Source organism: Lutjanus erythropterus, chromosome 3 (assembly GCF_056507025.1).
Source record: "Lutjanus erythropterus isolate fLutEry1 chromosome 3, fLutEry1.hap2, whole genome shotgun sequence".
NCBI classification, from domain to species: domain Eukaryota; kingdom Metazoa; phylum Chordata; class Actinopteri; order Lutjaniformes; family Lutjanidae; genus Lutjanus; species Lutjanus erythropterus.
The window spans coordinates 9,567,774-9,582,727 of record NC_139319.1 but is presented as its reverse complement, the minus strand read 5'-3'; the positions used below and the strand labels follow the sequence as shown (position 1 = coordinate 9,582,727).

At 38.3% G+C, this 14,954-nt stretch overlaps 1 protein-coding gene across 2 annotated transcripts in view; it reads right to left on the bottom strand.

Moving 5' to 3' along the window:
• The window catches only part of LOC146329654 (noelin-2-like), a 60,274-nt gene that overhangs the window by 32,358 nt on the left and 12,962 nt on the right, over positions 1–14,954 (bottom strand). For both annotated transcript variants that reach the window (XM_084714925.1, XM_084714924.1), the window contains 2 exons: positions 9,683–9,832; positions 5,135–5,290 (listed from right to left, as the gene is read on the bottom strand). In XM_084714925.1, the coding sequence (XP_084571051.1) occupies positions 5,135–5,290; positions 9,683–9,832 (306 nt within the window). The remainder of the gene's footprint in view (positions 1–5,134; positions 5,291–9,682; positions 9,833–14,954) is intronic.

Sequence of the window (14,954 nt, the reverse complement as noted above, 5' to 3'; positions counted from 1 at the left end):
CAGTTTTTACTACACATTCGACAGTTGAGATGCAGTGTGTCATGAGTAATTGCCGTCTCCATCCTCGCATCTCTTCATCACATCTCTTCCTCTCACATATGTGTTGAGAGGAGTTAAGATGTGAGGAAGAGATGCGAGGGGCCGTGTTAGCCAAATGGAAAGCATCCCCAGAAAATGCTGGAGGGACTTCATATTCCATCTGGCCTGGGAACGCCTCACGATCCCACAGGAGGAGATGGAATATGTGGCTGGAGGAAAGTCTAGGCCACTCTGCTGGCACTGCGACCCAGATAAAGAGCAGAAAATGGATGGAGAAATCTTTTTTTTCTTTTTGCATTTTGGCCTGCCATTCACAGTTGAAGACAGTTAAAGACCTTTTTAAAAATGGTCTCACACCGGAGAGATTTGAGCCAGTGTGGATGAAGAGAACAGGATTTTTTCTGTGTTGCAGCAGGAGATTTTCCTTATATACCCCTTTTATTTCTCTGTTTTAGCCCTGACACTTAGACATCTTTTCACCTTTAAATCCTCCCAAAAACAGTTTGCCGCGTGGAGAGCAGAGTTGGATTTGATATAGAAAAAAGAGGAGGATTAAAAGAGGTGTCAAAAGCGAAGACAAAACCCCTATCATCTCCTCAGAACATCTCATACCCCCGCACACAAACACAACAACAACACATCCAGGAAACAGACTTGGCAGTCAGTCAAACACTTTATGTGTCTAATCCCTCCACTGCTATCTTCAAATCAGGACCTAAAAGCTCTTCTGACATTCCTTCCACAGATTTTCCGAAGCCGCTTCAGCACCAATTTTTTCGTGCTTGACCTTAGATTTGGCTACTTTATCCTCACTGATTGGTATTGGCATCATTATTTGCATATAAATGTAAGTTCATTAATATGTATTCAAATTAATCTTGACAAAATGCTGAAAATGTCACAGCCGGTTAGATGGTAAACACTTTACCTGGCTAATCCTTCCCCTGCAGTGTCTCCTCCTTCATCTTCACCTCTCCCTAATCGCTCCCCTCCTTTTTCACTCTTTTATCTCTCCTCTTCTCTCTGCCTAACCTTTACCTCCCCTCTTACTTCACTTTGGTCTCATCCCTCCGCCCACGGGGAAAAATTGTAATATGCAATCAGGCATTTTTTCCCTCTATTTCCTCCGCTTTTTTCCTCTATCTTTCTCAAACCCACGATCAATCTATCCATCTGTCTTGCTTAATCCCTCTGTTTGACCTCCTCCTCCACATCTTCCTGGTTCTCTTCCCCCCATGGGATGAAAATACTGTTTAGTTATTGATAAACTTACTGTAGCTGCACACTGCATAAATATTCACCAGCTCTGCCTCTCAGTGGAAAGGCAAAAGCTTATGACTGTGAAAACCCCCAAGGAGCAACAAGCGTGCGCACACACACTCACATACACACGCACACACACACACGTAAACTAACTGCATAAAAACTTAAAAACAGACCCCAGAGCCCCATGATGTTGTGAAGAAGACGCTCGGCAAAAGATGAAAGGCAGAATGGATTTATGGGGAGGTGGAAATTCTGTCTATTTGGGGATATACAGTAAGGGCTAGCCTCTGTGTGTGTGCGTGTGTGCGTGTGTGCGTGTGTGCGTGTGTGCGTGTGTGCCTGCTCGTGCGCGAGTGTGTGTGTGTTAACATATTGCTCCATGGGTGTCTGTGTTTGTGGACCTCCTATGGAGTCTCTCTCTGCTTTTAAATATTGGATATGTTATTCTATAATGTTTAGTTTATGAGCTTGCAATTAAAATTTTAAGTTAATCTGTGTAATGACTGCTGTTTTAAAAGGAAGAGTTTGACATTTTGGGAAATATGCATTTTCACTATTGCACAGAAAAGGCAAGAAGCATCTGTGCAGTAAATATGTGTCTAAAGTTAGCAGTGAGTTAGCTTAGTAGTTGCCAGACAACCAGCGAAGACGCCAGGGACTGTAATACAGAAACGTCATGATTTGTAAACCCTATCTTAAAGGGATAGGTCACCCCAAAATCAATTCCCCTGAACTTTAGTACTATTTATCCATTTAGATTTTTTGGTGTGAGTAGCAGAGTTTTGGAGTTACCGGCCGTAGAGGTGTTTGCCTTCTCTCCAATATAGTGGGACTAAACAGCATGCAGTTTGTGATGCTAAAAGCACTGAAAAATAGATCTGACAATTTCAAAACCGGCTTTCTTTCCAAAAATTATGACCCAGTTACTCAAGATAATCCACACACGTGAGCAGTTTCATGTAGGAACTACTTTCTTTCTGCAGTGAAATCTACTAGGACTGATTCAGAATCCACATGAAATTGCTAAAGCAACGTGCTAAAACTTTAATTTTGAGATAACCGTTAATCTGTCCTAATTCTCACTATTCCACCAGATAGGTAATTTGTTTTCTGTCACTGATCTTAACCCACTCCATTTTTTAACCTCATCAGTTAGCGTTCTCCAAAAGAACATTTTTGAATTTCTCTTCAGATGTTACCAACACTTCTTGGGCTCGCTTTGGCAAGAGTATTGGTGACTTTTAGGCTAAAAACATGGTGTAAATGGCAGCTTTTTAGGTCAAATTTTAATGTTGCGGCTTACAGACACTTTGATTACACCACACAAGCAGTATGGAGACATTTGGGTTTTTTTTGTGTTCCTTTTTTTACATTTTAAAATTAGTCACCATTTACTTCAAATACGGGAGTGTTTTGTGAACTGGAGAGCTTCACCCATCCATTTTTTGTCAGTTTCAGTATACAGTATGTTTCAGTATGATTCAATGAGAACAAATCTTTTGCTCAATAAGACGAGAAAAGCAGCATTGGTAGCTAGGTAACAGACAGTAAAATTGATAAGCGTTGTTAAATTCACTATTTAGGATTTCAAAACTGGAGAATTAGGTTAGGATTTGCTTCTGTAATACCAATTTGGAAAAAAAAATCTTATATTAGACTCCTTCTATCTTAACTTAATACTTAAGATAGAAAATTTATATAATATGACTTCTGTAGCAAACTGCTCTTTTTACACTTTGGTGAGAATTTTCCTTCATCAAGAGTATGGATATTGACATATATTTTAGCCTAACTTTTACTCAAAGATTTTAGGTTATCGGTGCCAAATATTCGTTTCAGCCAAGCACTCTCTCAACCTTACTTCTTATCTAACTCTCTGCATGAAAGGAAATAAGCATATTTCCCAAAATGTAAAGCTATTCCTTTCTACCTGCGGGAGTAGAGAGTTCACTTTTGGCGTCATTGAGAAAAAATTGCATCAGCATTTCAACATACTGCAATTTAAGTGGTCTGAGAGAAAACTACACTAGTCCATCGCCCCTGGCTCTGTTTTCAGGGTTTAGAAAATCTAGGCAGTGACAGGTCAGTAGGATAGTTGATTATTGAGTCTCATTCCCTGGCAGTCAAATAATGACGCTTTGGGTGAGAGCCAACAACTCAACCTGAGGAGCTGGGAATATGACTCAACTTTCTCCAGAATTGCTTAGTGCACCTTTAACACTATATTAATGGTTAATTTTTGATGTAGCTGAAAGATTGTTTTTGTGTCTGATATAATATGACCTTGACTGAAGGTAGAGCAGCACAATGGTGCAGTAAAATTCATTTTTGAGCTGTGGCAGAACAGTAACAATAAATAGTGCGGGTGCTGCAGGAGTTATCATGACAAGCTAACAGCAGCACACCACAGGCTGTGAATTATACAGCATCTTATCAAAAGCTGTATTCACTCCCTTCCATCATTGTCCTTGCACTTCAGGGTTTTAAACAATCAATACTCACTGAGCGAGAGTTTATACCATGTCATGTCTGAAATTGGCTGGAAACCCTGCAGGTAAAAGTTCAGTCGCACTGTACTCTATGCAAAATGAACCAGACGGGATCAATTCAAGTCCAGAAGTGAATACACTTGCTTCAGACCTCACTGAAGGGAATCAAGAATGAAATTTGGTCTGACTGCATCATAATGCCCATAAAAGCTGTTCTTATTGGTCTGTACTCATTGCCAATAATTCTACCATATTATGTGTTATTTTCGCCTGATGAGAGCCTCTGGCAAAAAAATGCTTCAGTAACCCAATAAGCCCTGAGTTGGTGATTTGCACATCAAAAGACATCTAGACGTCTAGTTTAAATAAGGGCTAAATTTGGTTGAAAATGACTGTACTTAAATGTGAAGCCTTTCCTAAGTACAGACTGAAACACAGTCATTGAAATGCTGTGGAAACAAAGATTACATGTGGCCTAGATATCTCAAAAACTTTCACTTTTCAGACAAATTTAGCCCACATTTCACACTGACGTCAAACAAGACATAAATCCCCCAATCTTTCAGAGCTTCCTGGGAGAATTACATCCAGGTGTAGACATTGTGGAGGGTTTTACTACGTTTTAGTGTCATTAGGAGTCCTGAGCTGCCAATTAGAGACTTTAAACCAGCAGCGTCACAGCTGATTTAACTGTTCAGATCATTTGCCCCTCATTCCTCAAATACATAGCCTCTCAGTCTCTGTAGCTCTTGAGATAATCTTCCGCTTGCCTGCTGGTTTGTTGTTGGCAAAGACGCCTGCCAGCAGCGTCATGGCAGGGAGCACCGGGCCTGATGAGATTAGTACTCCTAATTTAAGAAGTGAAATACATTTAGATTTCTCCCAATAAAAGGCAGCGAGGTAATCTTATCTCCTCTCCCGCAAGTTTAAAACACAGACTCCAAATGTTGTACACGAACTCCCTCTGCTTTTGTGTGTCAATATTATGTAAATTTCATCATTAATATTAAAATGACAGACTGATTCCACTCAGTTTCTTTTTTTTTCCCCAGACAGCTCCGAGTCTTAATGTGTGCAGTGATGCTGCAGTTTTGCTGGCACCTTCTGTACAAAGCTGTGTGACACTTTTACACAGCGGACATGAGGCCACCGAATTGACAGCTTCAAGACAAATTTTGTCCCCTTCATGAAAGATGCTTGCGTGTCTGAGTGCAGGCAAGAAACTTCAGCTTGGCATGCGTGAAATCAATGTTTTCACACCAAAGGTTATGTGTTCCCTACAGCGACCATCTTACACTGTGTCTCTGTGCGTATTTGAGTATGTGAGTGTGTGTGCGTACCTGCAGGCCCTTGGCCGTCAGAGTGCGGGGGTTGGCCACATAAGTGTGCAAGCGTCCATCCACCCCTCTCAGCAGCGGCTCAGAGTCTCGAACATACTGCAGGTCTCTGGATGTCCGCAGGTCTACCACTTCCATGGACTGGCTCACATTCTGAACCTGACACACAAACACACACAGTTTTTTTTTTTTTTTAGTTTATTAGTTTTGTAAGTGACAAGTACAGAAAAACAACACCAGTCCCATGATGAGCATTGAGCAAAGCAAGCAATTGTTAAAATTACATGTTGCGGTGTAAAATCACATAATAATCAACATCGGGGACAACAACCAGTTCTGACCAAGTTTTAACCAGGATTTTATTTTGTTTTGTTGTAGAAAATGTTTTAAAATTCTAAATCTCTGTTAAACTTGCAGGTAGAGAATTACAGAGGGCCATACCTCTAAACTAAGCTATACACACACATGCACACACACATGCACACACACACACACACACACTGTTCATATTTTGACTGATTATTGTTTGTATCCCGCATCGCCAGAACTGCTTATGACTGGTTTTGGCTGTTGTTGATTACTGCCACCTGTTATTTGTTTCCAAACACCTGTTGTTTGCCTTCCAATATGAGTGCGTGGTGGGGTGATGGAATACTTAAAAAGGGATAGTTCAGATTTTTTTTGAACTGGTGTTGTGTGAGGTACTTAGTCATAATCAGTGTATTGCCTACAGTAGATGGTGGTCGACACGCCTCCACTTTGGAGAAGCAGGAGGAGTACTGATGTTGGAAGATAAACTTATGTACGTCTGTGCACAAGGTCAGCAGCAAAATATGTTTTAGTCACTTAAAATAAGGGCCACCTAAAAAAAAATCTACATCAGTTTAAGTGTACGTTATATTTTGAATATTTACACAGCTTTACTTTGACGTCAGATTACCTTTTTCAATGGGAAACTGCTGTTTTATACGCCAAATATAGCTCCCTCCAAAGCACTCTAGTGGCTTTTCGAGAGAGCAATATTTGGTTTCACCCCATCAGAAAAAACTGTCTGACAGAAAGTTATAGTGGTGAAAATACTCTAAGTATTGCAAACACATAAACTGATATAGATTTTTCTTAGGTGTGCCTTTGTTTAGGTGGGTAAAATACGTTTTCTTGCTGGCCCTGTCCACAGCAGCACAATTCTTAGCCTCCTCCAGCAGGAGTCCTCTGCCTCTCCAAACTAAGGGAAGCCAACCACCATCTACTGAAGGTAATACAGGACTGGTTCACCCAATTTTGAAAAGAAATGTTTTTACGCATACATTGTGTGGTATCTTGCCAGTTTTGGTTTTATCTAACCTTCTATCTGTGCGATTTCTGCTTCCACTCTATTACAACAGAGATAAAAATGTTTTTCATGTGTGCTACTTCACAGTATTGCCCAGCATTAAAATGACATTTAGCCTTGGTGTCGGACAGATGCTGTCCTGGTTTCTTTGGTTAATCCACAGAATACATAGATACTATTCAGTTTTCAGTCTTTAGGTATTTTGTTTCAGATGCACATAATTTCAAACAGCTTCTTTTGTGTGTATGCATCCAAGAGGTGCTGTATGGTCCAAGTGAGTTTTAATTACTGTGTCACTGTGACTTAATTATGTGGAGATACTGTTGCAGATATCTTATCTGCTTGTTATAAATCAACAAGATTAGGAGTCGACAACCTGCTAGCAGCTCTATGAGGCTGTACTCAGCAAGCTAACATGCACACAATGACAAAGCTATCATGATAATTTTTAGCAGGTATCAAGATTACCATGTTCATAGCTGTTAGCATATTAACATTTGCTAATTAGCAGTACACAATTTACAGCTGGGCTGATGGGAATGTCATTAGTTTTGCAGGTATTTGGTAATAAACTATTGTCCAAATTAAAAGTTTGACCAGATAATGGAGCTAGATGAAAAATTAAGGAATCATTAAAGCTGTCAGAACTTAAACCCCGGGGACCTTAAATCAGTGTTAATTTTGTCGACAAATCGTTTCTGTCATAGCTTACGTCAGCAACATTTTTCCACAACGAAAATGAGTTGACAAAAACTGTGATGAAATCCACATCTATTCTACACTTTGATCAAATGAAAATGAGACAGAAATATTAGGAAGGGAGGAGCTGGGATGAGATCCAAACAGAACTTATTTCTTTGTGTGGTAGGGAGGTTAGATGCACACAAGTGGATAGTACTGATCTACCCAGGAAGTCAGTGAGCATGCAGTTTCTGCATAAACTGTGCAGAAATGTCAACATTTTGGAGAAAGAGAAGAACAGACATATGGATAAATTTCACATTTGATCTCAAGACAAACAAGAGCCTTTGTAAACAATGTGGATCGATAATCACACATCATAAAAACACTACAAACCTGAAGCACCACTTGCTATTTATAGATGTTAAGTTTTACTGTCCTCAAATAAAACAAACAAACAAATACATTACAAAGAGTAGAATGTAAGTTTGAAAAAATGTAGTACATTTAATGTTAGATATGTGACTGGAAAAAGGACAAGAAAGAAAAGAAAGAAATGTAGTATATGTAATGTTTGATACAGAACGTATGCATTACACTTTAACTAAACCCATTAAATTCAATTGACTAAAATTGGGTTTATGATACTAAGTCAACAAAAACTAAACTAAAATAATAAATGGCATTTTAATTAAAAAAGACTATGACTAAAACTAAATCAAAATTTGCTTTCAAAGTTAACACATAGCATAGCAGACCATTCAATAGCTGTCAAGATAATTTGACTATAAACTAAAAATGTCAACCTTAGGAGGAAAGAAGACATCATTAGGATTCATCAGTGAGGAGTAAAAATCAAAATTTTGTGTCAATCTGTCCAGTAGGTCTAGAGATATTTCAATTCGAGCCAGAGTGTTGGACCAAGAGACCCACATGGCCACTCATGGAGCCATACCATTAGTGAGGCTAAAAATAAATAAAATTATTATGACAAAAATCACAATGTGTTTTCACAGTGGGACTATTCATAGGCAGGCAGTGGTGCAGGTTTAAAGCATTTCCAATGAGAACTGTGGATTATGCAAAATAAGGGAGACACTGATTCTGGAAAGACATTGCTGCTGAATATTTTAAATGTAATTGTGTAAGGCTGTGAGTAGCACACACAAAAGTCCTTTCACTTCAATTTTAAAGTCGAGGCAGCAGAAATCTCAGGACAGATGACTCTGAAATGGACAAATAAAATCAAAAGAGGTGTTTTTGGGTCACATGCTGTCTGTATTTTGAGCGAACCAGCCCTTTAATTAATACAACAACGGCTTGACTCAACAGCATGATGCAAACATACACAGATCATATTTCTTCTCATTAGATTCATATAAACATGCAATTCTCACCTAGAATATGTTTTGCTCTAAAGAAACAAACACTCCCACGCTTCTTCTAGTTAACCACCTTGAAATGTTACCAGATACTTCAAATATCTTTTGATACTGAATGTAAAACAACATGCATTTGGAAAACAAAATCCATTATAAAAATGACCCAGATATCCAGAAGTGATATGCAAACAAACAAACAAACAAAAAAAAAAAAAAACACCCACACATCTCCCGCTGTAACACACGCTGGTGAGGCCGGAGACGCAGATACACACATGCATACACACACAAACACACATATTCACACTCACAGCAGGATCTAGGTGTCACTTCCAGAGAAACGCTGAGCTAATTAAGATTCATAAACACCCAAGCCTCCCAACAGGAACAGAGCGAGGAGCGAGAAGACATTATTCCAGATAGCGTTCATATACCTTTATCTTTTCTCACTATTTTTTTTGTGTGAAGAAGAGAGTACAGAATGTAACACCACCAGTAAATTAAAAAAAAAAAAAAAAAAAAAGAGTTATAATCCTCAAGATGTTATCGTTAGTGTGCTGTGTTTCACTTTCACTTTGGCGGGGATGCAGGATGTATCATGATGTGTGAGCCTTGCAGTAGTGCACGCTTTGGGAAATGTTTGCTGGTCTGATGGTGTTCAATAATTCATCAACTTCTGTCACAAATCACTTTTATTTCTCTCTCAGGACGCACAAATACATTGAGAGAAATGTGCTTACTCCGCCAGATGCATATCCCCACATAAACACACACATACACACATATATGAACACATACAAGCATACAAATACTTCTATACAGAGCTGCACCCTGCATATAGAGCAAAGTGTTTCTTTCTCTCCCATCTGTCAGTGTTTCCTTTGAGTTTAAACTCTTTTGGCATGTTGAATGACTGCAAGTCTTTAGAGGATACAGCTACTGATGTATCAGGGATACATCTGTCAGCGAAACCTGAGTGTGTGTGTGTCTGTTCATGTGTGTTTCTGCAAGTGTCAAAACAAAGAGACAGTCCAGTGAATATTTCATTCCAGTACGCTGCCTCCCCCCTGCGCTGCATCGCAATGCTGACCACTGAAACATGCAGGGATGCACTCAGAGTCAGACAAAATACAAACAATACACACACGCACGCACCTGTTCAGTCAGCAGGCGTAGTTGTCGACTCCGAGGGTCTCGTTTGCAGAGGTTTCGTGCCGGAGCGACCACCGTGCAAACACACCTGCCATCGGGGTCCGAAGCCGTGCTGTACACCTGCCAGCCCTCCTCTGAGCCCGGGTACAAACCCTGCACACAAACAGCCTCCATGTTAATGAATTCACAGCAGGAATAACATGTCAGCTGTGCTTTCAACAGAGGAGAAGGTCACCAAAGTCAAACTCAGTAAATTATGGGATTCAAATGTTTGGGTTTGGGTTAAGTCTTGAGTTTTGGATTCTACGTGACTTAAGATTTTAACTGTCGACCAACTGTACTGAAACTGAGGCTGCACGATATGGTCAGATAATAAAGAGATTGTGAATGATCATTTTGCATCACAGTTTTCATTTTCACTGAAAAAAAAAACTGTTAAAATCATGATGATGAAGGGTGACCAGGTGAGTGAGAGAAATTCAGGACAGAAGAGTTGGGGGTGAGTATGTCATGTCAGAGAGATTAAAATGTATAGATTAATTAAGAGTAAAATCTGATCCTAACTGATATTTATTAATATTATGAAGATCAGTTACAGATTCTGAGGATGACATGAATCACAGTGGCTGTTTACAAGAAGCATGAACCATTAAACGGAGGTGACAGGGGAGTTACAGTCATTCTGCCATTAAGCTGTAGGAGCTTACAGACACATTATTTAATTATTTTGATCACAAATTCCTCCCACAGTGGCATCTGCACTCTGCACCATCTGGTTTAAAACGGGTTGAATGACATCAACAATCTGTTATTTACAAAAGTCTAATTAGTGCAATAAACACGTGAAAACACATCAAAAATGTATATTTTACAAACACGGACAGGGCATTTTTAATGTCTAAAAGCAGGAGTTACAGCCTACATATGTGACTTGATACAGCACACAGACTGCTCTTGTTTTAGCTTGTTCATATGGGATATTTCTATGGGCTAACAGACAGGATTCAGGAATTCAACCACTGCTCAAAATCTGGGACTTTCCTGAATTTTTCAGGATGTCTGGTCACCCTGTGATGATGTGACATTTATTGGGGTCTGTGCCAAAAAACAAAACAAAAAAAGAAAACTCTGCAGCACTACAATATTTCATTATAATGCTTTTCTGGCACACATTTTTCCTTTATCAAAAAACTGCAGCTTCTGCGATTTGAATATTACACTTCATATTACTGTACATTGCTAAAAGAGAAGTTCAGTGAATAGACTTGGAGGAACTGTCAACAATTTAGATAATCCATTGAATGTTTAAGTCATTTTTCAAGCAAAACTGGCAACAAGTTATTGGTTTTAGCTCGTAAACCGCTTTCACTTATCCATTCTAAAGTAAATATCTTTGGATGTTGGAACATTTATTCGACAAAACAAGGAATCTGAAGTGACACTGACTGACATTTTTTGACATTCTATACATAAGGCCAGTGAAATAACAGTAGTGATACTTAACGGCAAAAGACACCTCATCAATAGCAATAAGAAAAGTGTTCAATAAAATGGTCAGTAGTTTCACTTAAATGTATTAATGAAAACCCCATGAAAACAGATAACATAACAACGCCCTGGCTCATAACCAGCCAATCATATCCCTTGATACTGGAGCGTGCTATGAGGGCACGCAAACAGCCAATTTACAGGTGTGTTGTTCCATTGCTACCACTGAAAAAAAGGCCAGGTCGGTTCACCAGTACGGCTGTTTTATTGTTTTGTTTTGGGTTTCTTTTTAAGTCTTAAGGTATGCAGGTAATTGACTTACTCTTACCTTCATACCTTGATAAATAAAGAGGTTAAACCAAAGTAAGGCGCTTGAATTCAAAATAAAGTGGTACGTGTTTTTCTTCCTGGTCGGGTCATTAAAAATTATCAATATTTATTGATATACACTGAAAATGTAACATTTTATCATACCCTACTATACACCAATATCAATTGCTTGATTAACTGAGAAAATAACAGGGATTATTATATTTTGAAAAATCATCATTACTTAGATCTGGATTGAACAGAGAAACTTGTTTTAATTATGCCTTGAATATCAATGCATATTGAAAGACACGAGGAACTTGGGTCAAGGTGCAGGTAACAGCAATAATTAACTCAAGACAGACAACACACAATAAAAAAATATGAAACTAATATTAGTAAATTTACTTATAGAAATTAAGTATAAAGTGAGAAGAGTGAGAGGACTGAGATAAAGAAGGTAGCAAGGTCATGGTGAACACTTTTCATAGTCCAATTTTTGTTACCAGCCACTGAAGCTTGACTGAAGCCAGAGGTGGCTGGTAAATAATAATAATTATAAAAGTAAGTACAAAAACTTTGGTACTGTACTAAAGTAGAGTTTTCATTTATCTGTCCTTCACTTGACTACTTATTTGAGTATAACTTTTCACTTTGAGTCCCTATATTTGAACCCAAATATCTAAATACAAAAAATGATTTAACAAGGAAAAGTACATAACAAGAAGAAAAACAACATAACAAGATGTAACAAAATGAAAATGACATAAAAAACATAAAAGAAGATATAAAAATGTAACAAGACATAACAAAACAATGTAAAAGACAAATCAAAATGTAACAAGACGATACAGATGTAAGATGTAATAAAATGTAGAAGACATAACAACACGAAAATGACATAAGTGGTGTAACAAGATGATAAGATATAACAAAAAGTAACAAAAGACATAAGAGACATGTCAAGATGTCTCAAGACAAAAAAGAGTTAACAAGCCTAAACTGTGGAGAAAAGGTGAGGTTTAGTTAGCAACTTTTTACTTTTATATTTTGAGTACATTTCTGAGCCTGTACTTTTTCAGTTTTACTTCAAAGAATACTTCTTTTTTTAACAAGTATCTGTACTTCTACTTGAGTAAAGAATTTGTGTACTTTTGCCACATCTGTCAGAATCTAAAAAATCAAAAACATGTCCCCATCCTCTAGTCTTTGTAGCCAAGACAGTGCACTCAGATTTTAGATATTTTACACGTTCATTAAATGTGATTCAGTCACAATAACACAATCTCCATGAACACAAGGTTGTTATGGAATAACACACACTGCCTCCCATATACACTGTGTGTTCAGAGAGGACACATAAAATCACAGTATATAGGAGAAACGTGCAGCAATGGTTTAAACTTGTCTGTATTTTTATATGAAGGACACTATATGAAAGACATAACAAATTCAAGCCAGTGCTTTCTTTAAAGCAGAAATAAAGTGGCTGCCAAAGCTACATTTCAAAGCCCTTCAAGAGCATGTTTTATTATTTATTTTTTTGTGTCTTTGCCGTTTTCTCTTTTTTTTTTTATTACTTTGTGTGAATATGTTTTTGTGAAGTGTTTTTCAAAGGGACCCAATGAGTCATGTTACTGGAGCAGTTTCTCTTGTACGTTTTCTAACACAGCACACATTCTCTAAGCATCTCAGCATCTTATTCAGGTCACGCAGTAGTTAGGAGGGTGGACAAATATTTTCCTTTTAAAATGTTTCTATCTAATTCTATCTTGCTGGTAAATCTCGGCAGGGTTTCGGGAGCTCTCAACTGGACTCATATTGTACGGTAATTTAAGTGTCCATTTGGGTTTGTAAAAAGCAGGGTGCATGCTTTTTACACTTTATTGTACTTGACTGCACCATAGACATCCGTGTCTAAATTGGATATTTCTCGTCTGCAGCTAAAATCAGCTGTGACATCTCCCACATGTCTGTGTCCAGGAAAGCTCGCAGCAGAACTGGAGAGTTTCCACCCTCTGCTCTGCATCCACAGCCGGAGCTGCTGTTCTCTCTGGCAAAAAGTCACCGGCTCCCCAGAGCGCCCAGAAATCTGCACAAAAAATGATTTCAACCTTCCTCTCAGTCCATACTAATGCACAACTTCTCCTCTACTCGTGCTGGTACCATTTCATTCACATATCAAATACAGGTTTCATGAACATGTATTCTTGTGACTACAACTTATTTTTTTCAACTAGAAAATTCATCTTAAATGTATAAGTTTGTTATTTATATATACGTTTTGTTTTAGTGAAATATTCTTTCCTTCAGATCCCTGATCCCCGACACCTCGTCAATACTTAAGGAAAAATGGTTCAATAAAATGTTCAATAGTTTCCCATAAATGCATTAAATGAAATCCGCCGTAAAAGCACATAATGAATATGCCCTGGCTCATAAACAGCCTGTCATATCCTTTGATATGGGAGTGTGCTATGAGTGACACGCAAACAGCCAATCATTTAACAGGTGTGTTCAGCTGCACCATTGAAAAAAGGACAGGGCAGCTCTTACATCATCACATTATCATTACATAATATTGAATTTAAAACACGACTGCATTTATAGCATTGAACTCTTGCTTTGAAAACCATCATCTGAATTTATGTGGTGTGGTTTCGCAAGCAAGCAAGAAAATTTTATAGCACCTTTCACAGACACCAGTCACAAAGTGCTTCACAGTCTCATCTTCACAGATTTATCTTCACAGATTTATGCTGTTATCACCTCTCTGAATCTTCCAGTGGGTCATTTCTAGCGGTGCAATCTCTAAAACCTCATTTTAAGTTATTTTTTAAGAAGCTGAAGTGTCCAATCTCGAAAAAACTTTATTCAAGTAGCTGAAATGCACAAAATTTGCTTTTACTCTTGCTGGTACCATTTAATTTACATATCAAATACACATTTAACTGACATGTTTTCTTGTGACTACAGCTTAAAAGAGCAACATGTAGCCACTACTGCAGTCCACATAGTGAGTTGGAGCCATAAACGGTATATCAAATAGGCTGCACCCCTATTTAATACACAATCTATGGTTTAAGCTGGCTGTTTTCCCATTTTTCCCCTCCACCCCAGACTTGAGGAAGCTCAGGCAGGCTGCAGGAAAACAGCAGGAGCATGAGACAAGTGCAACATTGTAAAGTGATGATAACAAGCAACCATGACACCTACACTGTAAGTTGATCAGCTGTTTATAATTGTTAATTGTCTGTCAATATAAAGTTAATCCTGCTATCCCGAACAGAGGCTAACTGTCCTGAAAATTGACACTCTGGAGTTGGAGTTCAGTGACTGCCTGCCTTCTGCCTGCCAGTCTCCATTAACATATTCCTCAATTTAACCATTATGAACATCTGCTCCTTCTATAAGATTAGAAATTATTTCAACCCAAAATCAAGAACATATTTTCCTCTTACCTGTAGTGCTCTTTATC